The sequence below is a fragment of the Psittacula echo genome (genome assembly GCF_963264785.1).
Source record: "Psittacula echo genome assembly, chromosome: Z".
Taxonomy (NCBI): domain Eukaryota; kingdom Metazoa; phylum Chordata; class Aves; order Psittaciformes; family Psittacidae; genus Psittacula; species Psittacula echo.
Window position 1 is genome coordinate 14,127,290 of NC_137742.1, and position 25,054 is coordinate 14,152,343.

The 25,054-nt window shown below is 41.7% G+C and overlaps 1 protein-coding gene across 6 annotated transcripts in view; it reads right to left on the reverse strand.

The window, feature by feature from the left end:
• Positions 1-17,666: 17,666 nt before the first annotated feature.
• The window catches only part of LMBRD2 (LMBR1 domain containing 2), a 40,244-nt gene continuing 32,856 nt past the window's right edge, over positions 17,667-25,054 (reverse strand). For 4 of the 6 annotated variants that reach the window (XM_080638100.1, XM_080638099.1, XM_080638101.1 and 1 more), the window contains one exon: positions 17,667-24,546. In XM_080638100.1, the coding sequence (XP_080494226.1) occupies positions 24,486-24,546 (61 nt within the window). In that variant the 3' untranslated portion in view covers positions 17,667-24,485. The remainder of the gene's footprint in view (positions 24,547-25,054) is intronic. The other 2 variants (XR_013958799.1, XR_013958800.1) reach the window with 2 other exon arrangements.

A 25,054-nucleotide genomic window follows, 5' to 3' on the forward strand; every position in this document is an offset into this window, starting at 1 on the left:
AACCAGGAAACAATCTTTATTTAATCATTCAGCATTTTAAAAATATTGACTTTGTGACAATGCAACATCTCCCCATCTGGTATCGTTGTTCTGTGAATTGATCTCCAGAATACAGAAGAGATAAGGGGCTCTGAGTATGTTTGGGGCTGCTGGCGCAGGAGGAGCAGCCCCTGCTGCCTGTAGTCACACACTGCAAAGGCAAAACGGAGATTGAACACTGCGGAAATAATCCTCGTTCAACAACTCGGTCCTTGAAATTCAGCATCCCCCCCGAATAAAGCAATTCTTCAGGTGCCAAATTTCCATTGACTTTCAGAGGGGTGCGTGTAGATTGGAATGGCAAAGATGAGCTCTCAAAAGCAAAAGAATAAGTCAATCTAATATCTGGATACTTGGCTGCCTTCTGTTGCCTCATCTGCCCTCTGCCAGTGAACCCGGGCGCACACACACATGGATGTTCAGTCTACCTTCACACAGTCTGGACTATGTCATGTCTGAGCTGGTTAATGAGTTACAAATCCCAACAATTATTAATGGGCTTTCAGGTGTCTTAGATTGCAGCAGGCTGTGATTGAGTTTACTTGATTGTACCTGCTCTGTTTCTATGCCCAAAGCTGTAAGCAGGGCTCAGTGAATTCAGAATGTATAATAAAGAAGATTTCATCATAACTCTGGAATTTTCCTCATCATTTTCTAGCTAGCCCTGAATACCCACCTGTTTAATTTCTGGTTTTGTTCAGTGAACAGCCTGAAATGTCTGTTCAGTTTGTTGTTCAGCACTGAACTGAATCTAATCGGAAAACAATTGATGAAGTCTAACACAATCTATACACTTATGACAGAGACTGAGATCTTGACAATTTAGGTTTCCAAAAAATCGGGTTTCTTGTTGGAGTTAGGCAGGAGAGAAGGTATAAAAAAATGCCTTGTATGTATTGTAAGAAGTGTCTCAAAGAAAAGATATAAGCCACTGGGTATTTTGCCAAAGTTAGTTCATATGCACTAGCGTTGTTTCTGTATGTGCTACCAGTGACCTTCGCTGCCAAGTTCTTCAGCAGAAAGAAGCGCAGGTATGAACACATTCGCTTGTACTTGGCAGGGGAATCAGCATGGTGTTTGGTTTTCAAAACAACCAAATTAGCAGATAAAAAAAAAATTAAAAAGCAAACATGAAGTATCAAAACACTATACAAAGTAGACTAATTTTAGAGCATAAACCATCAGGTTTCATCCTGCTGTTGAAATCAAAGTTTCACATACACCAAAAAATGAAACCCCCATGGTAAGTAAATCTGTCAACAGAAAAGTGTTCTGATTTTAAACCAAGCTACAATCCAATTAAATTGAACTTCCAGCCCAAATAAGATGCTTTCATATCCAAAATACTGTCTCCTTGTGTGGTTTGTTGTTATCTAGCTGAAAGTAATTGTGCCCTTCCTTGTTCCCTGGATCTGGCTTATTCAGACCATGCCTTTGCCACAGAACTCCTGTGAGAGAGTTACATCCAACCTACCTGCTGGGGACAGCCCTGAGTCCTGCTCCTCATGAGTCTGACCCCACAGCAGCGATCCTCAGCTCACCCCTCCGCATGAGGAGCTTTTCCAGCCCGTTTAGTGCACCGTGCAGGCTGCGATGGAGGGATTGCTCTGCCCGGCTGCACATCTTCAACATTCCTTACCTTTACCTTATCTTAGCTTTTCTCCTCACTCTGGGAAAGCATAATCAGATTTATTTTTTAACACTATGTCTGCTGTTATATCGGCATATATGGTTTGATAAGTTTTTTAAGGTGATTTTAGATCAAAAGTGTTCCAGAAAAATGGGTAGTTATTTTGATTTTTTTTTCTTCTTGAGAATCTACCACAAATCACTTTCCAGTTGAAGAATGGAAAATTAAGACACTGGATGCTTCAGCTTTTTAAGAAGTTTAGCAAACAATGTTTACTAAAATTCAATTATTTTTATCCTGTGCCTTGAAATAATGAAAATTTAAGTTTTTAAAGGTTTCAGGCAAAGTGGAAAAACATGTATGCATGAGAAACTTCTACACAAGAAAAACCCTCTCTCTTTCCTCCAGATAAGAAAAGAGTTAAGTGGACCCAGCATTTAGTAGGATCTAATACCTTCTGATGCTGAAAAGCAGTGCTTGATCATTGAGGAAGGGAGGAACAAGGAGGAACAGGAAAGCAGTCTGCAGCTTACTGTGACAAAACCCAGGACAATCTGTCCTCAGTGAAGAAAACAAAGAGAAGGGAGCCAAAACCAGAGAGAGAAGGTTCCACTTAGCCGTTCCTCAAAGAGGGTGGCCTCCCTAAAGGCAGTCATGAAGCACTGGAGCAGCCTGGGGAAAGAAGAGCGGCTGTGAAGTCTCTGCTTTTGGCACCTGCATGTGGCAGGGGGGCATGTCCTTATCATTTTTTACATCCCTTCCAGTCCTCTGAAACGAAGATTTTTACAGGTGTATGGGATCATGCCGTCAGGCAGGAAGGGGTAAAGGTGGTAGGGCAGCAATGTCAGTAGTTGTACAGGAGAGGGCAGAGGCTCTCTCTTCCAGAACATGAGCGAAGCATTAGCGGCAGGAGTAGGTGGAGGCTGCAGGGAGAAGCTGTACTCGTTGTCAGTGAGGAGAATGCTTTGCTTGACAGCCCGTGGAGCTGTCTGAGTGCAGCTATTGCTTAACTCTGTGTGGTACCATTTCTAAAATAGCCACAAACAACAGGCATCTTTTGTTGCTGTTCTCATGAGCTTCCTCTCCAAATTACCAGGGGCTATCAGGTCGAGAAACTTGCTGGTGGCATGTGCGTCAGATGCTTTCCCCTACCATGGCATACTCAGCATGGCAGCATGCTTTGGCACAGGCCTGCCTACCCCAAAGCTACCTGCTCATCTGCTCTACTCTTCAACACACTGGTGATAGATACACCGTCAGCCTAGAGAGCTTAATGATGTCCCACATTCCCTTCCCTCCATGGCCTGCTTACTTCAGAAGGCCTTTGTTGCACAGAGGATTAGCTATTGTCAGGCTCTTCTGCACATATCAAACCCTGAGATAATGCCAACTTGGCATATGAGCTTCTGTTTTCTCAGTGAAGATCTCAATTCCCTGTCTGTGAAGAACAGACTCATACAGGGATGAGTCAGCAGACTAAAGACCTAGGGCCAGAACTCAAAACAAATTAATGTCAAGTACTGGCATTTACTCTTTCCTAATACTGCAGTGCCCAAAACCTTGTGTCTCTGGTCACCAGAACATGAATATTCAACTCTTTCAAAAGTACTGCTGTTCAAAGAGGGCCCCTGTCAATTTTGACCTGGTCCCAGAAACAGTGAGAACCCAAACATATGTACTTAGGGCCATTTTAGCCACCAAGGGCATCCCAGGTGTCTGTGTAGAGCTACACAGGACTCACGTGTGCTCTTCTTGGAGAGGAGCTGAAGGGATGGCAGAATGCCTAAAGGCTCCAGACTGGCAAATAAACTACCCTATAGCTGTCCCTTCCATAGAGTTACAGCACTGTAAGAACATTCAACATAAAAAAACCAGTTTGGGTCATCTCAAAGGCCTGCTGGTCCATTCTTTTAATACACACAGTGTCCAGGAGCCCCCACTGGGGTTGCCTGTAGAGTTCTTCCTGCTCTGCCCTCCAGCCATTCCCCAGCTTCCTGAGCTGGAAGTTGCACACATAGTTATTCGCCATGAATTTTCCTAGCCCCTCTTTGAACCCACTAATGCATCTCACATCTCACAATAACAAGCACTGAGATGTCATATTCTGCAGGTCACATCTGGTGCTGCAAGCAGCAGTTCAGATACTGGGGCATCCTCTCTGATGCCTGATGACTGCAAGGCAAGAGGTGATGTGGTTGGCAAAGTCCAGCAAGACTGTCTCTGCCAATGGGCTTGCCAACATTGTGAGCAGGGCTTTAACCAGATTTTCTGGGACTCGTGACCAAAGCCTGAAGAGAAAGAGAGGCATGGGGTGGCCCTAACACTTTGCACATGAAAGCAGCACTGCTGGCAAAAACCGTGAGTGCCTGCAAACCACAGACATAGATGCACAAGAAGAACAGAAGGAATTAAGAGTCTAAACACATTCCTCCTTGTCCTGGGTTCAGCACTAGCAGTTGTTTTTCTCCTCCTTGGTAGCTACTGCAGTGCTGTGGTTTTGACTTTCAACCTGGAAACAACACTGGTAACACCGATGTTTTTAGTTGTTGCTAAGTAAGGACTTTCTCAGTCTAATGCTCTGACAGTGAGGAGGGGCATGGGAAGCCGTGAGGAAGCAGAGAGAGGACACCTGACTCAAACTAGCCAAAGAGGTATTCCATACCGCAGCACATCATGCCCAGTATATAAACCGGGGGCAGTTACCTGGAAGGACTAGATCGCTGCTCAGGTTGGGCTGGGTATCTGTCGGTGAGTGGTGAGCGGTTGTATTCTCTTCCATTGTTATTTCCCTTATCATTATTATTATTGGTGGTAGCAGTAGTGATTTGTGTTATACCTTAGTTACTGGGTTGTTCTTATCTCAACTCCACGGAGTTGCATTCTTTCGATTCTCTTCCCCATCCCTCCGCAAGTGGGGGAAGAAAGAAGGGATGGAGTGAGAGAGCGGCTGTATGGTTCTGCATTGCTGGCTGGGCATAAACCATGACTCTCCTTTACAAAGTTTCTTCCTGTATGCCTGGTGTAGGAGTCAGATTTCCAGGATTGTAATTCCAGGCTAGGTCATCAGGCACAGCTTTCTGAGGATGCTGATTTTTAGCTTTGGTGGAATTAAATCTGTGTAGCAGCTAGTCCACCTTCATAAGTCCTTAAATTTTAAGTCCCTGGGAAAGTGTCTCCCTTAAACTAAGTACATGTATTCCTTCATTAAACAGTGGAAACCTGTAGGTACTTTTGGCACCCACAAGGCAAGCCCAAGGAAGTTTGATGTCCATTTCTCCTTAAGCTGTCAAGGGAGTGAGGCTCTCACAGACATTGATAACACTCAGCAGAGAGATATGAGGGATCTGCCATCACAGCCTGGAGTTCTGATCTGAGCCCACAGCTCTAACAGAGCATGCATATGGATAAAGATGAAGATGAGTTGCTTCTCCATTATCTCCTGGCTTCCTAGAGCTCGGCTTTTGGATTGTTTTTTTTCCACTATCATCCTCCAGCATCCAGCGTGGACATGCTTTTCAATACTGGAGGAAGCAGAGCACTGAAACAGGAGAATCCAGCTAGAGCTTGTGAACTTCTGTGGCTTCGCAAATACTAAATGGGATAAACTGCCAAACCCCACTTTCTCTGGAGTTTGACAGCAAAACAGATGTTTTTCAGGTATCAGTGAGACCTAAATAACAGGCTCAGATGAAGCAAGCCATAGAGCTCGGAGTTAATATGATATCAGCAAAAATCACGTCCTTATGACTCTTTCTCTTGAAAGCGATGGCTGGAAGGAAGTCACTGGCAGGTGAGGAGAAAAGTATCATGGAATTCTCTTTCAAAGGCAGTCGTTCATTTCCTTTTTAGAATCATAGAATCACAGAATAGTTAGGGTTGGAAAGGACCTTAAGATCATCTAGTTCCAACCCCCCTGCCATGGGCAGGGACACCTCACACTAAACCATGCCACCCAAGGCCTCATCCAAACTGGCCTTGAACACCGCCAAGGATGGAAGATTCGCAACTTCCCTGGGCAACCCATTCCAGTGCCTCACTACCCTTACAGTAAAGAACTTCTTCCTTGTATCCAATCTAAACTTCCCCTATTTAAGTTTTAACCTGTTACCCCTTGCCCTATCACTACAGTCCCTCATGAAGAGTCCCTCTCCAGCACCCCTATAGCCCTCCTTCAGATACTGGAAGGCTGCTCTGAGGTCTCCACGCAGCCTTCTCTTCTCCAGGCTGAACAGCCCCAACTTTCTCAGCCTCTCTTCATATGGGAGGTGCTCCAGTCCCCTGATCATCCTCGTGGCCCTCCTCTGGTCTTGTTCCAACAGTTCCATGTCCTTTCTATGTTGAGGACACCAGAACTGCACACAATACTCTAAGTGAGGTCTCACGAGAGCAGAGTAGAGGGGCAGGATCACCTCCTTTGACCTGCTGGTCACGCTCGTTTTGATGCAGCTCAGGATACGGTTGGCTTTCTGGGCTCTGAGCGCACACTGAAGCTGGCTCATGTTCAATTTCTCATTGATCAACGCCCCCAAGTCCTTCTCTGCAGGGCTGCTCTGAATCTCTTCTCTGCCCAACCTGTAGCTGTGCTTGGGATTGCTCCAACCCAGGTGATTAATTTTACTGTAAATTAAGACAAAACACATTTAAAATTTCTGATGGAAAAGCTTTCTGCAATGCAGTTTCAGGTAAATCATAGTGTCTGATAAGCCCAAAGTGCTTTGGCTCTGCATGGATTTTACTGCAGATTGCCAGCCAGCCATCACTGAAACAATGAAGCACAAAGATGCTTCTCTTTCCCCTTTGGCTTTTGATATGCAAAATTAAAACCAAACACCTACTCCAGTTTTAAAATTCTTGGGATTTTGTCATGCTTCTTCACATGGAATGAAACAGAGATAATTCCCTTCTGCAGCTGAAATCATGATCTCAATCTTACAGGTTTTCTTTCTCCCACACAGCAGGTTTGGAAATGGAATTCAGAATGCCTTTCTATACCGGTCTGTCTCTTTCTGTTACAATGACATTAAAGGCTTGAGCCAGATAGATAGTACTTGAAAGTCCTTTTTCAAAAGAATTCACATTAAAGAGTGCCTGTAAAAAAGTTACATCTGCTTACTACCCCCTGTGTATTACAAGCCACTAAAACGAAAAATATCACAGTGCTGAGAGGATTATCTTACAAGCAAGATTTTCCCGTTCCTTTGACACAAATGAGTCAAATCTTTTGACTTCAGCGGCATCATAGTGGTTGGAAAGGTCCTGAAATATGCGTGCGCCAAAAACTTAATTAAGTGCAGGATGATACAGGAGAATAAAACCAAACAAAAGCAAGAGCTGTTGCTTTGCTGCTCCTCTCAAAGCTACTGATCTCTAAAACTTCCAAAATCTGCATGGTCTGTTCCACCAGTGAACGCTCAATTACAGATGTATGGTCTTGCTTTGGACATATACATCATAAAATGTGATAGCATGCCTTATTCCCTGAAAGACAGGCAAGAAATGCTGGGAAGTGCAGCAGTGCAGCCGTGTAACATGGCATTGCCACTGCTGTCAGCAGGCAACCTGCTTTGCAGTGAGTTTGCAGAGCAAAACTCTTTTTTTGGAAAAGGAAAGGAAAAGGGCTTGCTGGGCTTGTTTTGTCTGAACCTTTCTTGATCTGCCTGTTGCTTGGTTTTATTCCTTCCTTTGACAGCAATTCCCCTAACTGACCAGCTGCCTATAGTAATTTGTTTTAATTTTATCTTTGTATAATGCAGTTTTATATAGATGGCAGTAATAGGCAGTAATTTAATGCATAATGAGATGTTTATGACAATACAGGGTTGAGAAAGACCAGACTGGTACAATTGCAGAGGCCTTGAGAATTGGAGGCACAACATGCAGTACAGCAGAAAGCAGTACACCATAGAGCAGTACGGGCATGAAATTATAAAAGCTGGCTTGGCATTGGAAAACCCACAGCTCCTCATCAATGTTCAGTTAGAGAAATGCAGATCAGGAGCTGGACAAACGTGTGTTTAAGTGTAGCAAAAAGGACAAAAAAGTAGCTTTTAGCATACATGAAACACCCTACATACAGTAAATTCAGCTATTACATGGAGCTGCAGACGAGTAAAAAATAAGGTGTGAATTTAAGTAGGTACTAGAACATCAGGGTGATAATATCCCCAACAAAGGACACCAGAAGCTGAAGATTTATAACGTCAAATCATCCAGCAGGCTGAAGATGCTGATTTTAAGATCCAAAGGAACAACAGAAGGGAGAGTGTAATCCCAAGAAAATGGATAAAAACTAGAAGGGTGTTTTAATTTTAATTCCATTATTCATATTATTAATAACACTTTTCCCCTTATTGAAGCATTTTAATTACATTACTATTCCTTCTTTTTTTTTTTCTGCAACAATTAGATTTGGATTAGCTAGACTCTTCATATTTAAATAAAAATTCTTGGCTTTACTTGTATGTAAGGTGTTTCCTTTTTGCCCAAAAATAAGACCTCAGCATAACAGAAGGGCGGAAAGATAATCATGAGGGCCTCTTCAAACTCAGCCTAGCAAGGGGCCCAAAGGCACTCTGCAAGATCCCTCCTGTTCTTTCTGAGGTATGCCACACATATTGCCAGCTGCAAACTGTATTAACAGGAAGATTGACTGTTATGTTGTGCGTGGTTATTTTCACATCACAGAGTTGAGGTCTGTCCCAGCAGTCAGATAGCTTTGCCATTTCCAGGTATTTCCCTTAAAATGGGATAGTGTTATTTTCCTTATCTGGGAAGTCAGGCAGGTGATGTCTCTCTCCATACTGGCTGTAAAGTGGTGATGTCTGTGTACATCACTCACTTGACCCTTGATCCCTGTTGAGCATATAATGAAGAATGAATGTAAATAGCGGTGATAGCATGCTTTGCTTATGCCCAGCAGATTTGGCATTAGCTATTCAGATCATAAAGCAAAGATCCTCCTGACCAGCTTGCGAGGAAATATGCCCCAGCTGTGACATGTTCTTCCCTTTACAGCAGCAAGCTTTGTTCTCCTTCTGCCTGATCTCTCTTTTAACAACTTCTGGGAAACAAAAAGCCTCTGTTAACTCTCCCTACACTCGCGCAAGCTTTTTCTTCCATGACCTAGGTGCTCTTGTCTAGCTGCAGGTTAGGTGGGAGTGCTGCCTGGAGGAGCAGACCTTAGCTCCCAGGCTTGCGCACTGCAGCAGACATCTGTGAGGCTTGTGTGGGAAGGGACCAAGAATCATTGCATGGTGGCACAGTTCTTCAGCCGTGTGCTAGGAAGGACAGCCAGCGAAATGCAGAGAAGTAGGTACAGCAAATGCTGCAGAAACGGTACCATGATCAACAAAACCTTTCCAGCTTCACTGGCAAGTTACAGTGTATTACAAACCCTGCTTTGCTCTGAGACCTTCTCCACTAGTCAGGTTGTTGTTTCATTCCCTAGCAAAGTTATTGCCAATTTTAGAAGTGTGCATTTAATGTGCAGCTAGGCCTGAGGCAATAGAGATGAAATGCTTGGTATCCATGCTTCCCCTTGAAGTTATTCACCTGAGCCATGACCATTTACACCAGCTAATGTTCTCACTCTTGTGTTTCACCCTTGTGTCTCACCCTTGTGTCTCACCCTGTATCTGTTACGGGCATTGACATTCACAGGGACCATGCATAGTACATACCACTAGCAGCAACCGGGAAGCTGTAATTTTCATAGCATCAAGTCCAGGATACTGGCACAAGTCAGCATTCAAGTGTTTGTGAACCACTTCTGCCTGCAAGCTTCCTTTTTAAAAACCAAGTTAGTCTTACTGTCTCAAACAGATCTATGCTACTGAAAAATGTAGTTCAGTCACACAGACAAGCAACCAGACTGCAACTACTGCTGTGTTTCTGATACACTGTTCCTGCTTTTGAGGCCAGACAGTGCTAACAAGAATTTGTTTACATTATCTACCCAGAAATTGCATAATCTCGCATGTTTGTTATCTACAGGAGGAAGTCACTATCTTCTGATGGATGAACCCTCACAAGTTTTTGTACAAACCATGATCTTTAATATCAACCTTATGACCTGGATGTCACTGAAGATGTCTGTTTTGATGATGCCAAGCAAAAAAACCCAAAACAAACCAAAGCAAAACCAAAAAAAAAAAACCAGCTCACACAGTGTCAACGAAACTTAACACAACATTTATTAAAATAGAATATTACAGACTATTACTGCCTGATGAAGAGGACTCAGTGGATGAAGCGCTCTACAGACAGATAGGAACAGCCTCACGCTCACAGGCCCTTGTCCTCATAGGGAACTTCAACCACCCTGATATCTGTTAGAGGGACGGTATAGCCCGGCACAAACAATCCAGGAGGTTCCTCGATTGTGTGGAAGACAACTTCCTTCTGCAAGTAATAGAAGAGCCAACAAGGAGAGGTGCCATGCTTGACCTCGTGCTCACCAACAGGGAAGGGCTGGTGGGAAATGTGACGCTCCAGGGCAGCCTTGGATGCAGCCATCACGAGATGGTCAAGTTCGAGATCCTCAGGACAGTGAGAAGAGTGCAGCAAGCTCACTGGCCTGGACTCAAGAGAGCAGATTTTGGCCTCTTCAGGAACCTGCTTAGGAAGGTTCCATGGGATAAAGCCCTAGAGAGCAGGGGGGCACAAGACTGTTGTCTGATATTCAAGGATCACCTGCTACAAGCTCAGGAGTGTTGCGTCCCAACTAGAAGGAAGTGCAGCAGGAGGGCCAGGAGATGGATGGATAAGGAGCTGCTGAGGAAACTTCAAGGGAAAAAAGAGGCTTATAAAAGGTGGAAGCAAGGACAGGAGGCCTGGGAAGAATACAGGGATCCTGTCCGGGAAGCTAGGGACCAGGTGAGGAAGGCTAAGGCCCAGATAGAATTGAACTTGGCTAGGGATGTTAAGGATAACAGGAAGGGATCCTATAGGTACACTGTGAATAACAGACAGACTAGGGACAACGTGGACCCTCTCTGGAAGCTATCGGGAGAACTGGCTAACCTGGATTTGGAGAAGGCTGAGGTTCTTAATGACTTCCTTGCCTCGGTCTTCACTGGCAAATGCTCTGACCACACCACCCAGGTCTCGGAAGGCAGATGCAGGAACTGTGAGAATGAAGACCTTAGGCCCACTGTAGGAGAGGATCTGGTCCAAGACCATTTTAAAAACCTGAACATGCACAAGTCCATGGGACCTGATAAAATCCATCCACAGGTCCTGAAGGAGCTGGCAAATGAAGTTGCTAAGCCACTGGCCATCATATTTAAAAAATCATGGCAGTGAGGTGAAGTTCCTGACAACTGAAAAAAAGGGAAATGTAGCCCCCATTTTCAAGAAGGGGAAAATGGGTGACCCAGGGAACTACAGACCAGTCAGTCTCACCTCTGTGCCTGGCAAAATCTTGGAGCAGATTCTCCTGGAAGGCATGCTAAGGCACATGAAAAACAACAAGGTGCTTGGCGACAGCCAGCATGGCTTCACTAAGGGGAAATCCTGCCTGACCAATTTGGTGGCCTTCTATGATGGGGCTACAAAACTGATGGACAGGGGTAGAGCAGTTGACGTCATCTACCTGGACTTGTGCAAAGCGTTTGACACTGTCCCGCACGATATCCTTAACTCTAAATTGGAGAGACATCAATTTGATGGGTGGACCACTCGGTGGATAAAGAACTGGCTGGATGGCCGCACGCAAAGAGTTGTGAATGGCTCCATGTCCAGCTGGAGACCAGTAACGAGTGGTGTCCCTCAGGGATGGGTGTTGGGACCGCTCTTGTTCAACATCTTTGTCGGTGACATGGACAGTGGGATTGAGTGCGCCCTCAACAAGTTTGCCGATGACACCAAGCTGTGTGGTTCGGTTGATATGCTGGAGGGAAGGGATGCCATCCAGAGGGACCTTGACATGCTTGTAAGGTCGGCTGATGCCAACCTTATGAAGTTTAACCATGCCAAGTGCAAGGTCCTACACCTGGGTCAGAGCAATCCCAGGCACAGCTACAGGTTGGGCAGAGAAGAGATTCAGAGCAGCCCTGCAGAGAAGGACTTGGGGGTGTTGGTCAATGAGAAAATGAATATGAGCCAGCTTTAGTGTGCGCTCAGAGCCCAGAAAGCCAACTGTATCCTGGGCTGCATCAAGAGGAGCGTGACCAGCAGGTCAAAGGAGGTGATCCTGCCCCTCTACCCTGCTCTCGTGAGACCTCACTTGGAGTATTGTGTGCAGTTCTGGTGTCCTCAACATAAAAAGGACATGGAACTGTTGGAACAAGTCCAGAGGAGGCCACGAGGATGATCAGGGGAGTGGAGCACCTCCCGTATGAAGAGAGGCTGAGAAAGTTGGGGCTGTTCAGCCTGGGGAAGAGATATAGGGATGCTGGGGATGAACTCTTCATTAGGGACTGTAGTGACAGGACAAGGGGTAATGGGTTCAAACTTAAACAGGGGAAGTTTAGATTGGATATAAGGAAGAAATTCTTTACTGTAAGGGTAGTGAGGCACTGGAATGGGTTGCCCAGGGAAATTGTGAATGATCCATTCCTGGCAGTGTTCAAGGCCAGGTTGGACAGAGCCTTGGGTGACATGGTTTAGTGTGAGGTGTCCCTGCTCATGGCAGGGATGTTGGAACTAGATGATCCTAAGGTTCTTTCTAACCCTAACTATTCTATGGTTCTATGATACTAAACACTCCTCAGTGCACTATTACCCCAGTGCACAGTTGCCTATAACGTACCAGACCTCCTTTAGCCAAATAAAAACAGAGCACTGTATATCTGGAAAATCTGGGGCTCCAAGCTTATGCTGGAGAATTTATCATTACATGGCATAAATTGGTGCCTCTTCCTTAGTTAGGGACAAAGCGGGTAAATGAGGAGAATGAGGACACAGAGACCCCCGGCCAGGGCATCTTTCTGAGACATTTGGCGGCTGACATCTACCTGTTCTGTGACTGTTAGTGTCACAACTGGTATCCACATTGGAATAAACTGTGAACTCTTTTTCTCCTTTTGCCCCAGAGCTGTGAAAAAGCAACTTATTCCTTATTTTTTGAGAGAAGGTTGAGTGAAAGGCAGTATGTTAAAAATGTCACTGGAAAGATCACGTGGGTTAAGTAGGAGTAGTGCAACAACCACCAAGGTATGAGCCCCTACCAACACCCTGGTGGCCAGGACTGCACTGATGAGTATAAAAAAGGTGTTGCCAGCAACACTGACCAGTTTGCGGAGAGCAGGTATACAGTCTTGGTTAATTTCTGTGCACAGTTCTTTAAGCAGCTTGGTTTATTTGCAAAGCACATCAACATTCCTCACAGTCCCAGACAGTGGCTTCTTAAATACTAGGCTTTAAATAATGAAAGCTGCAAAAGCCATTCAGTGGAAGTTTCCTCTCCCTTCTCCATGCACATACAATTCTTTCTTTACCATGTTATTTCTAGGCAAAGCTAATGCTACAAGATAAAGCAGGCTGTAGATAAACACATTTATAGAATTGAGGCCTGCACTTTCAAGTCCAGAGATTTCCCTGGTGGATCCTGTGCTTTGAATAAAATACAAAGCATTTCTAGGTATGACAGTGTAGTTGTCTATTTATCACCAACACTGCAGTGTAAAGCTGTTATCCAAACTGAGGCATGTGGAAACAAAAGAAAGCACGAAACACAACACATTTCTTATTTAGGTGGTGTGACGTTTTTTCTTCAGGTTTTGGATTTTTGGTTAGGACATCTCTGGTCATCAGTGTCAGAAATCCTCTGTGGGTGGTGTGGGTAAGGTAACAGTCCTTAATGTTTAACTCAGAAATCAGGGAATGCACTGAAGGAACTCATTGGTGGTACAACATTTCCTCTGCAAAGTCTATTTACAAAGCATTTACATTTGCGAACTCTGTAGCCCAGGGACTTTCCCAGAAGAGAAATTTCCTGGAAAGAGACAATGTGTTGTGGCACAGATTCCTGATATCTGGTTCTTCTGGTGTCACAGCTCAGATCCAAAATACCTCAAGAGTGTAAGCACCCAAGGACACGACTGCGTGACTCCAACACCGGTATTGTTAGAACCGAAGACTCATTTCACCACAGACTGTCATATTTTATTGTTCTCTGCAAGTGCTAAAAGACTTCATAGTGAAAAATCAAAAGCTCAATTGGGTCAGCTACTCTCAACCTTGCTGCTGAACTTGCTCTTCTGGAGGAATTCTGGTTTGACCTATCTACCCCAGAGTAAATGGAATTGTCACCTTGCCCTGTGGTTGATGAGCTGAGATTACCACACTGTGAACATCACAACTTTGATCTCGCAGGAGGATCAATTAGCTATGGACTCCAATAGCTAGAATAAATAGCTAACCTAAAGTTCTTTATTCAAATATACTAGTGCATTCAGACAATCTCTGCAGCAGTTCCCAGAGAAGTAACTACGTAAGACATGGTCTCGTAACTTCTTGTAATAGCGGTCTTAATTTCAACAACAGTAGAATCAGCTTTTAATTCCTAAGGGCTGAGAGTAATTATTGTTCCTAGTAAATGGTGACTGAAATTTGGTTATGTTGCTGCAGCATTTCAAGAGATGTCTGCTTAATAAGAAAAAATCCATCTGATTTCTCAAAGTGTTTATTTATTTATAGCCCTAAATTTTTTCCAAATCATTCAGAACTAACAAGAGGGGGACAAGCACTGAAGTTCATTCTGTTGTCCGCTTTAGCAGGGGGCTCCTGCCTCTGTGCGTACTTGGAACAGGCTCTTCCTACCCACCTGCACCCCAGTCCTGTTGTTCTGCACCAGCTTGGCTACCACTTTACAACCCACCAGCATTCAAGCCTGCAGCTACAGTCTCTGCAATATTTATCAGAGAGCTGACACGTTTCTGGTGATTTGTAAAGATGTTTGGAGCTTTAGTCCAGAAAACCTGACTCCAGCTGTCAGTGTCTTCCCAACACACCACTGACCCATCTCTGAGAGACAATAACACAAGATAAGTAATTTATTTTGGGGCTCTGAATTATACCACACTTACCCATGCTCTCAGTCTTTCTCCCAGCTCCCTCTCTCCTTTTTCCTCTTCAGGGTACTCTTTAATTCAAACCATGAGTTGTGCTTGGGTTACATACATGAAATGAGAAGCAAAAGCTATAGGGTGTTTGCACAGTACTGAGCCAAACACAGGCTTTTATCGCTGCTCTGCAGTCAAAGCTAGGCATTCTTAGACTTCAGGGGCCAGGCATCAGCCTGTTGCTATCAGATTTCCTACAGAAAATCTGAGGTGAGGCTGTGATTAGCAATGGGTGTAAACTTAGGCCAGAAGCAGGCAGAGCCCACGCCTTCCCTGTCACCACCACTCAAACACTGTCCCACGCTTTGCCTCTCAACCCACTTCCTCTGTCCTACCCCATCTCTCTGCCCTGGGTTCACTTTGCTCGTTCCTTTCCACACGCTGTGTAACACACAAAAGCCACCACTGAAGGAGGTGTTACGCTGTGTCACTCTGGCTTCCACAAGTGCCAGCCTCTTCTGATAAACTTGCTAGTAAAGCCTGGTCTTCAAAGCTGTTGCTGGCTCACTGAAACATATCATACTAGCACACTGCTTTTGCATCTTCTTCTCGATTCCCAGAAATTTAAAACCAGCAGCATCTTCCAAAAAGCATGATGTTTTTACAGGAGTACTAGTACTTATGGCAGGAGACAAGTCTCTGGGGAACAAGAGGAACACAGAAAAAACAAAATTCCCACTAGCATCCGGCCTTTGTAAAGTTTACTTAGAATAGATGACCTTTCCTAAGCTTTGGAAATTATTTTGTTTGACAGTGGATTGTTTAGCTGTAAGTGTTCATTTGGATTTCAAAGGCTTAGCAGATTTCCACAGAGCACATCTAGGCACTGTCACAGCTGCACCTTTGCTTTGATGTTGACTGAGTGACTCAAAGCACACACCTTTAACCAGATAAGCTGTTTCTGTGGAAGGAACCTGAGACCTTTTCTTGTCTTTGTGCATAACCCACATTCCTAAACTACTCCAATACTTGACCTTATTTATAAGCTTAATCTCAGCTCAGATCATGTTCCCCAAGGAAGGAATTAAAAATAGTGTCTTCTGTCCAAGTTGAGCCCTGACGTTGGCTTTGGCTTCCTGAAAGAGCTCTCAAAAACAAAAAAAATCCTGAAGGCAATGGTGTGCGATGATGCAACACACAACAAGATGATGCAAAAGACTGGATGCTTATGAAGAGAAACTGTTAAGATCCTTATCATGGTATACAGAGCAGAGACTAGGATGAACAAGCAATATACTGGCAGGCACACCATGTCACTGTGCAGGTAGAGATGAAGTGAGAAGGGCAGAGGAAGGTTAATTCACAACCCTGGTAATTCAGTTTGTCAAATGCTATTTCAGAAGACTTAAAATTTACTGAGCAGGCAACGTAGATTCATTAGCAACATGACAACAGAATTTATACTGCTCTCTGAGCAAATAAAAATCTGACAATGAGTAATGGAAAGTCAGTATTTAATAAATGACAACTACCATCCTCTGAACTATATAGGCATACAGTAGCTACTTACCACAGTAAGTCTGGAGGAGTGTGGCTGGTTAGCTACACTGAGAGTGATTCACCTCAATACCAGTTAACTACACTGAGAGTGATTCAATTCAATGTCCAAATCACCTCTGGAGTAAAAATAAAAATGTGCCCAGATGATCATTCATAGAATCATAGAACTATAGAATGTTTTGGTTTGGAAGGGACCATTAAAGGTTATACAGTTCCAACCCCCCTGCCATGGGCAGGGACATCTTCCAACAGTCCTGGTTGATCAGAGCCTTGTCCAACCTGGTTTTGAACACTTCCAGGGATGAGGCATCTACCACCCCTCTGGGGAACCTGCTCCAGTGTTTCAGCTCCTTCAATGTAAAAACTGCTTTCCTTATATCTAGTCTAAATCTATCCTCTTTTAGTTTAAAACCACTTCCCTGTTCTGTTGTTGCAAGCCTTAGTAAAATGTCATTCTAATCTTTATTGCAGCCCCTGTTTAGGTACTGGAAGGCTGCTATAAGGTCTCCCCAGAACCTTCTTTTCTCCAGGATGAACAAGCATAACTCTCTCAGCCTGTCCTTATAGGAAAGGTGCTCCAGCCCTCTGATCATCTTCACGTTCCAACTGTCCAATATCCTCACTCCAACAGGTCCACATCCTTTGTATGCTGGGGACTCCAGTACTGCAGGTGGGATTTCATCAGAGCAGAGGAGGGAATCACCACTCTCGACTTGCTGATCATGGTGCTTTTGATGCAGCACAGGGTACAGTTGTCTTTCTGGGCTGCAAGCACATACTGCCAGGTCATGTTGAGCTTCTCTTCAACCAACACCTCCAAGCCCTTCTCTTCAGGGCTGCCCTCTGGCCTTCATACACATTCTGCTACTCCTATCTCTTCCCCCATCAACAGAAAATGCCATCCACCAGATTATGACCAATGGCTCAGTATGGTCCATTGAACATTCTGCTGCTGATCTTTAGCACCTGCATGCATCATTCATTTAGTAATTATTCTGAACTCACATATATTAGAAATGCCTAAGAAAAAGATGCAGAAAAAACACCCGGTATTCCAACAGAACAGATAGATATGACAGTCCCAGAAGGGGACTTTACTAGCTGTGCCAAGATGCTCCTCCTGCAGTGGTGGCACAGACTAGTATTGAGTGTGCAAAATGTTACCCTGCAACTCACTTAAAAGAGCAGTTGTAGATCAACCATAGGAGAGAATAATGAAATACAGGAATCACCCAGTAGTAGTTGTTATAAATATTTATTATGAGGTGCTAAAATGATTGTTTTTTGATTTATGATACCAGAATATACTTCTTTGTCATTCAAGAATTCCACTTTATGAAAAGAAAAATAAAAAACCCTGAAAACATACCTTGTCACTGTAGCTGAAAAGAGAAGTATTTCAACTAAAAAAAATTTCTCTCTTCTTCCTTAAGTTTGTTTTTCTTGTTGTTTTTTTGTTTGTTTGTTTGGTTGTTTTTTTTTTTGTTTTTTTTTTTTTTTTTTTAAGGTAGGTTGGAAAAAACTGATAAATATGCAAGCAGTGAAAGAAGTGAGTTAACTCCACCTTCACTGTGCCTCTCTCCTCACAGCTGTAGTGGAAAATCTCGTCTCTATCCTCACCAATGGCCAAGAACACCTAGAAGGAATTATGACCTGGTTTGACTGCTTATGGAAAAGAGGGAGAGGTGTAGGAGCCCTTACTTCCATCCCGCCTTATGCTTCAAGAAAATACCAAGTGCCCTGTCAGCCCCAGGAGCATACAAAGTCCTCGCATGCTTCCTTCAGGCACTGCAGGAAGCTTACATGTTCAACTAGCCTTTGCTGCACTTCTCTGTATCCCTGCATTTGCAGAAGCTCTTTGAGCTCTTTGAGCTTCTGCAGCTGGGGCAAGCTATCAGTAAAGATATCAGCCTAAAAAGCAGGTCCCATTCTCTTCCCCAGACTCCAACAATGACATGTCCTGGTATGCAAGCTTATTCTCGATTTCCCTTTTTAATCTGATGTAAAGACGATGCAAAAAGACGACTAAACCAAGGTTGGATAATCTTCTAAAGTAAACTTAACTAGCTGGAAAAAAGAAATGGGTCAAGTTTCTCTTTAACAGATCGCTATTAAAAACACTTCAGAGAAGTATGAATATCTAAAATACAACAGGGAAAATGTATTGCAGAAATTATTTATTGCATGCCAACTCTTTGACTAGATATTTTAACACACATTGCAAAAATGTACCCAGTACAACCATAATTTAGAAGACTACAGAGAAAAAATGTATAATTTGAATTTCAAAACAAGGTGTTATGCATACATACGTGTATCATAAGGCAAATGAAAATAGTCTATCCATAAGCTGCACTCCTACAGCCTATATTAATACACACTGGAGAATGAGTATCTTCTATCACTAAACCTATACTTACAAAGGAACTCCCTTATCTTCCAGACACCCCTACAGAAATATAAGGTATTTCTATAAACAATACTTAAGTTTCTACAGTGGTAAGTAAGCTGTCACTCTGAAACTTATAATTCACAGGAATATGTCAAATATAACATTATCCTTAAGAAATAACTGAAGTTCCATATTATTATTGCCTGCCAATTACAACTAAAACACACATACACAAAAGCAAGCTGAGGAAGACATTCCAGTGCATTTTAATAGAACAAAGAATAAACCTGATGGGCCTTACCATATGACTGAAAGGGAAGATGCCAAATATAATCAATATAGTCAGTTACAGCATTTAATGTATTAGAAAGGGATCTAGTTCAAGGTGCTTTTTTGCTAGCAATGCTGAGTTTCTGAAAATGTAATCAAATGGTGTAGGAGTGTCTCAGCTTCAGACTAGACTACTTAATTTGAGGCACAGCTAGTATTACAGAACTGCCATAAAGCAGTACATGTTCCTGCAGAGCCTATTAGGGAAGAGGAATGCAAAAGTTTCAGAAAGTTTACAAGACTCACAAATAAATTGCTCTGAAAGAAAATTTAATAATTTTCTGAATTTTAAAGAAAAATTACTGGAGACAATATATACCCTAAGTAGTATTTTTGTTAATAATTAAGATGCACATATTTGTCTGTAATGATAGGTCTGATTTCTTTAAGAAGCCCCATAGTAAGTTTTCCTTCATAAAGTGATCTCTATTTGTATTGTAAATGCCCCCCAGATTGCAAGTAATTACAGCAATAATGAAAATTTGAAGAAAATATTGTATTTTTCCTGTAACATTTAAAGTATTTGAAGATGAATTTAATAAAATATAAACCATGATAACTACAGAAAATTCGAGTAATCACTTTTTAAATACTTCATATATAAAAATTATTGTCATGGTTATGTTTTAAAATAGCAAGAATAAATACTGAAAATATAGCAGCTTTCTGCCACTTCCATTAATACTGTTAATGACTATTTTACAAGTGCTTGATTGCAAAATAAAGGCAGATTATATACCATGCTTTTTCCAGTAGTGTAAGTTACAGCAGGATAAAGTTTGTTGTTTCTTAGCATGCTATCATGCCTAAATAATAAAATATATTACAGTTTGCCCAAAGAGTCACTATTAGCACGGACTAGAATTTGCACATTCACTTTCCCTCACAAAAAGACTCACTCACTTCACAGTTAAGGGATGCACCTCTCTTAAGAAGAGTACACAGGACTCATTTCCCAATACAGATATTTGTATATTTAAATGCCTGAAAGAACTACAAATTCAGTAGAAGCAGTAGATTTGACTAGAGATTTTTGCTATCTATACTTTTTACGAAATCCAACACTGACCCAATATTAAAGTATCTACTGTTTTCATTCCTACTTTTCAAAGTTCATTACAACTCACATGGATTCTTTTCACTGGTTTAAATCTTTGACATGAAAATATTCAAACACTTGCACTTAACTTCAGTGGGCTTTTTGGTGTCTCATGTTGGTTTTGGTGTTCACAAACGAATTGTGATGAAATGTAACTACACCCTAACTGCTCAATAATTCAAAAAGAGAAATAATAAATACAGGACGTGCCATTCCTTAGCTGCAAATAAACACAACTATATACTGACATAATATATATGCCCACATGTTTAGTTCCCTAAAGTACAGTTTGCAAGGCAGTTACATTTTAAATCACCTAATCTGGAACATCAAATACAATGCAAGAGCACTATTAGCCTACAGTATATTCACTGCTTAAACATACCAAAGCTAGTTTTAATTTTTTTTAGTCATCATCCTGTGAGGATTAGAGCTATAGTAGCAAAGAATTTGTCAAGGAGTTGCCACAGTCTGGCTGGGAATCATCACAGAATCATAGAAGGGTTTGGGTCAGAAGGGACCTTTAAAGATTATCTAGTTCCAACCATGGGCAGGGACATTTTCAACAAGATCAGGTTGCTCAGAGACCCATCAAGTTGCACACAGACCCCAGGTTCTGCATTATTTGTAATAGCAGTAACCAGACTAGTTTAAAAGTAGCCCAAGCACACAGCAAATGCTGTGCAGGCATATCCCTTATTTCTACAGTGTTCTTTTATAGTTTCTCTATTTCTTTGCTGGAAGTCTTCCTAATTTAACTCATAGGAACTCATAATTAATTTTCTAAACACACTTCAGATTAATTTGCCTAAAAATGGCATATAATTAGGGCAAGAGTAACTGTTCGTCAGCAATTATCAACTCCTTACTAAAACACCCAGCATCCAGGGAGCACATTACACCAGAAATCTCCAAGCACAATCCAGAGAACTCTTGAGAGACTTTCAGAGCTCAAAGCAGCCGTTGGTAACTCCATTACTCCACTGCAACATCAAAAAAAGGTCACTGGATTTCCACCTCAATAAGCTCAGCCTTTCTGTTAGCAACTGAAATCCCACTGCCATTAACTTACACAGTCAACTCCTTAAATTACCATATCCCAATGAAAACTGCACAGAGGGCTTACACCAAGGACTAGTTAGCTTTCATGTATAAAATCTGTATGAAGTTTCCACCGAAAATTCTGTTTGTAGCCATTCCACTGATTTCTGAGAAGGGAAAAAAAAGCCCCAAACAAACCAGGCCCAAGAAAGCCTGATGCAATTCTCTGAAGTCAGCAGGGGCTAGGTAAGGATACTTCACAAGAACTCAGAATAACAAACATTCCTTCTATAATTTTTCAATTAGCACTTACTTAGATCCCTTTGTAGTGACATTTTCAAGAGTTAAACAAAGAACCTGAAACTTTTTTCATCCAAAGGTTTTTTTTACAAATAAACTTTTTGGCAATTAAATGAGACACAAGTTTTAAAAATAGGAATATCAAGTCTAAGAACATTCATGTGGATGAAAGTCCATGAATATATACAATCCCCTTCATATAAGGCTGAATTCAGAATAGATCTAAATTAAATTAAATTAAATAGGTGCTAACATAAAGCTGCTAAAGAACAATCTGAATAAAAAGTCTTGTTTTCTTAACTACAAGTCCCTGATACCACCGTAAGCTTTTGATCAAGCTTTTACAGTATAAAAAATACCAAAACTAAGAAAGTGTCCTCTTACAGGTAATCTGGAAATTGTATGCCCTTGAATACATGTGGACGTGGCTGTCGTTCAGTGTATTCACCTAAAAAAGGAACTGACAATTACTTCATGTCTGCTAATTTATTAATATAAGTATTTCTATACAAATAGAGTATTTTTTCTCCTTCATAATAACAAATCTTTTAAAACAGGCAGAACAATATATTACACATACCACTACTGTTAGAACACATGATCTACTAAATCACAAGAGGTAGTTAGATCCCCATTAACAATTACTTCAGAAACAAAGACTACTTTTAAAAATCAGTAGAACACCTCATTCATAAAAAATTTCTTTTCACAAGAACTCATTCCTAACTCTTCTAGAGGGATGTCTGTTTTTTAACCATGATAAAGAACTTATAATAAAAACATGTTCTCTTTCAGTTTTCAACATAAATTTGCAAGAAGAATATAAGAAAATCCCCAAGTGGAAAAGACTTAAGACAAACTGCAATAATACAACATTTTAAATAAAGCAAATTTCCAAAGATATAATGAATTTGATCACATCTTTTACCTTATGATTACAGTTGAGAATTCTTTCAACTAACTACACTTTAAAAATATATCTACACCAAGGAAATTCATGTGAAGTTTTTTTACACTGTTAGTAATTGGCATTTTTGAATGGCATTCAAATGAATAAGCATTGTCCTTTTTGCAACAAGTTACTGCAAAATACAGGCACCTTAAAAACAGATACATAATGCAACCAGGGTATTTGGGACATTAAAAGTGTTCACCATTATCCGGTCATGCTATGTATTTCCCTTCTTTTAAGGGGATACGCTACAATTTGAAGCCGTGCCCGAGTTGTGTGCAAATTATAAAGTTTCAGCATTTAAATCAATTTTCACATTGTATTTCTTTTACAGTTACAAAAATGCTAGTGTGCCAAGATTTTCAACCATTACAACTGCAAAAATCTTAAATCAGATTTTTATCTTTGATAATGTATTCCTGCTATTGCACATATGCTCATATGACAGTGAAACTATGGTCAGTCGATTTCAAATATTTACATATGCTAAAATTATTTATCTGCATATAATGTTGGAAAAGAAAAAATACAGCCTTTCTTGACCAATACAGCTTGCTTCAAAATTTATGCCACCAAATTTCATAGAATCATAAAATACCAGGTTGGAAGGGACTGCAAGCATCATCTGGTCCCACCTTTCCCGGCAAAAGCACAGTCTAGACAAGGTCCCAGCATCCTGTCTGGCTAAATCTTTAAGGTGCCCCATGCCACGGAATCCACCACTTCCCTGGGGAGGTTACTCCAATGATTGTTCTCACTGTGAAATTTTTTTTTCTCCCCAAGAGTAACCTGTGCCCACTAACCCTCATCTTTTCCATGTGACTCCATGTAGAAAGGGAATCTCCATCTTCTTTGCAGCCATCCTTTAAATACTGGAACATGTAGTTTATGACTTTGTGAAGACAGCCTGCCATTCAATCTTTCTGCTTCAATCTTTCTCTTCTGATTCAATCATCAACATGGTCTGATACATGACCTGGAGGTGCTGATTGATGGCCGGCTGAACATGAGCTAGCTTGTGCCCAGGCAGCCAAGAAGGTCAACATCATCCTGGTCTGTATCAGCAATAGTGTGGCCAGCAGGAACAGGGCAGCAATCATCTCCCTGATCCAGCACTGATGAGGCTGTACCTCAAATCCTGTGTTCAGTTTTGGGCCCCTCACTACAAGAGAGACATTGAAGTGGTGGAGCAGGTCCAGAGAACAGCAACAGGGCTGGTGAAGGGTCTAGAGCACAAGTCTAATGCGGAGCAGCTGAGGGAACTGCGGGGTTTAGTCAGGAGAAGGCTCAGCTTCTCTACAGCTACCTGAAAGGAGGTTGTAGTGAGGTGGGGGTCAGTCTCTTCTCCCAAGTAACAAGCGGCAGGACAAGAGGAAATGATCTCAAGCTGCACCAGGGGAGGTTTAGATTGGGTATTAGGAAAAAATTCTTCACAGTGAGGGTAATCAGCCATTGGAACAGGCTTCCCAGGAAAGCTGAAGTGTTCAAAAACCATGTAGATGAGGCCCTCAGTGACATAGTATAGTGTGAGGCCCTCAGTGACATAGTATAGTGGAGGTCTTGGCAGTCCTGGGTAATGGTTGGACTTGATGATCTTGAAAGGTCTTTTCCAACCTAGTTGATTCTATGATTCTATGATTCAAAGACCACTGAAACCAAAAGAAGACTTAATTTCATTCAGTAGATTTTGGACTAGGCATTAAGTTATAATAGAAAAAATATAGAAAGTGTTTTTTATAGTAATTGACAAAACTGCACTTTGGATGCATTAAAATGCTCTCACAGCATCTGTTAAAATACAAAAAGATTCCTTCCCAAAAATCCTTTTCCTAAAACGTAAAATGTTAAAGCAAGTTGAGCCCCAGGTATATTTATGAAGTCTACACTCTATTAACTTAATTAATATTTTTCCCCTTTTGGTCATGACACAAAAGCCCACACTGATGACAACAATATCTACAATAGAAGAAGCATATTCTTGTCATATACAGGTGCATTTCCAAAATAGCTGTTCCTTCATATTCATTTTTTAAAGAAATATTATCTTCTCTGGTTCAGTGATATATCACAAATACAGTACTTTCCAAGCAATGAGCAGGGAATAGATTTCCACTGAATTTTTTTTAGCTTTGAGGAGTTTAGACATCATCAAATATTTTGCTCCGAGACATCGACAGGTATCTTCCACCAGGCTGGTACCTGCAGGATCAATTTTAAATATTAAAATTATCAAGGGAAATAGAAAAATAAAGACCCAAGAAATCATGTAACTCTCACTGAACTCTTATTCCTTCACTCTCAATGAATTACATGATCTGAAGCTCTACTGAATTACTGTTTCCATGAGAATCTCATAAGCAGTCATTAAAGTACATCTCATGTGATCAAAAAAAGCAGTGATATGAATACTTGGAGTCTTAAAGAACTTTGTTTCTTGATACAAAGAAAAGAAGTTGAATGTTTTTGTTGAACAGAACTTTTTCCTAAAAAAACAAACCAAACCAACAAACCCCCAAAACAAACAAAAAAAATCCCCTAAACCCCAACAAAACCTACAAAAAAACCCAGAACACCCCTCCCCCCCCAAAATTACCAAAACCCAAACAAAAGAAAAACCCAACCAACAGTAAAACTCCAAACAAACAAAACAACCAAACAACAGCACCCAAAAGTAGTTTGGGCGATTAACAGTACATCTCAGTGGGTA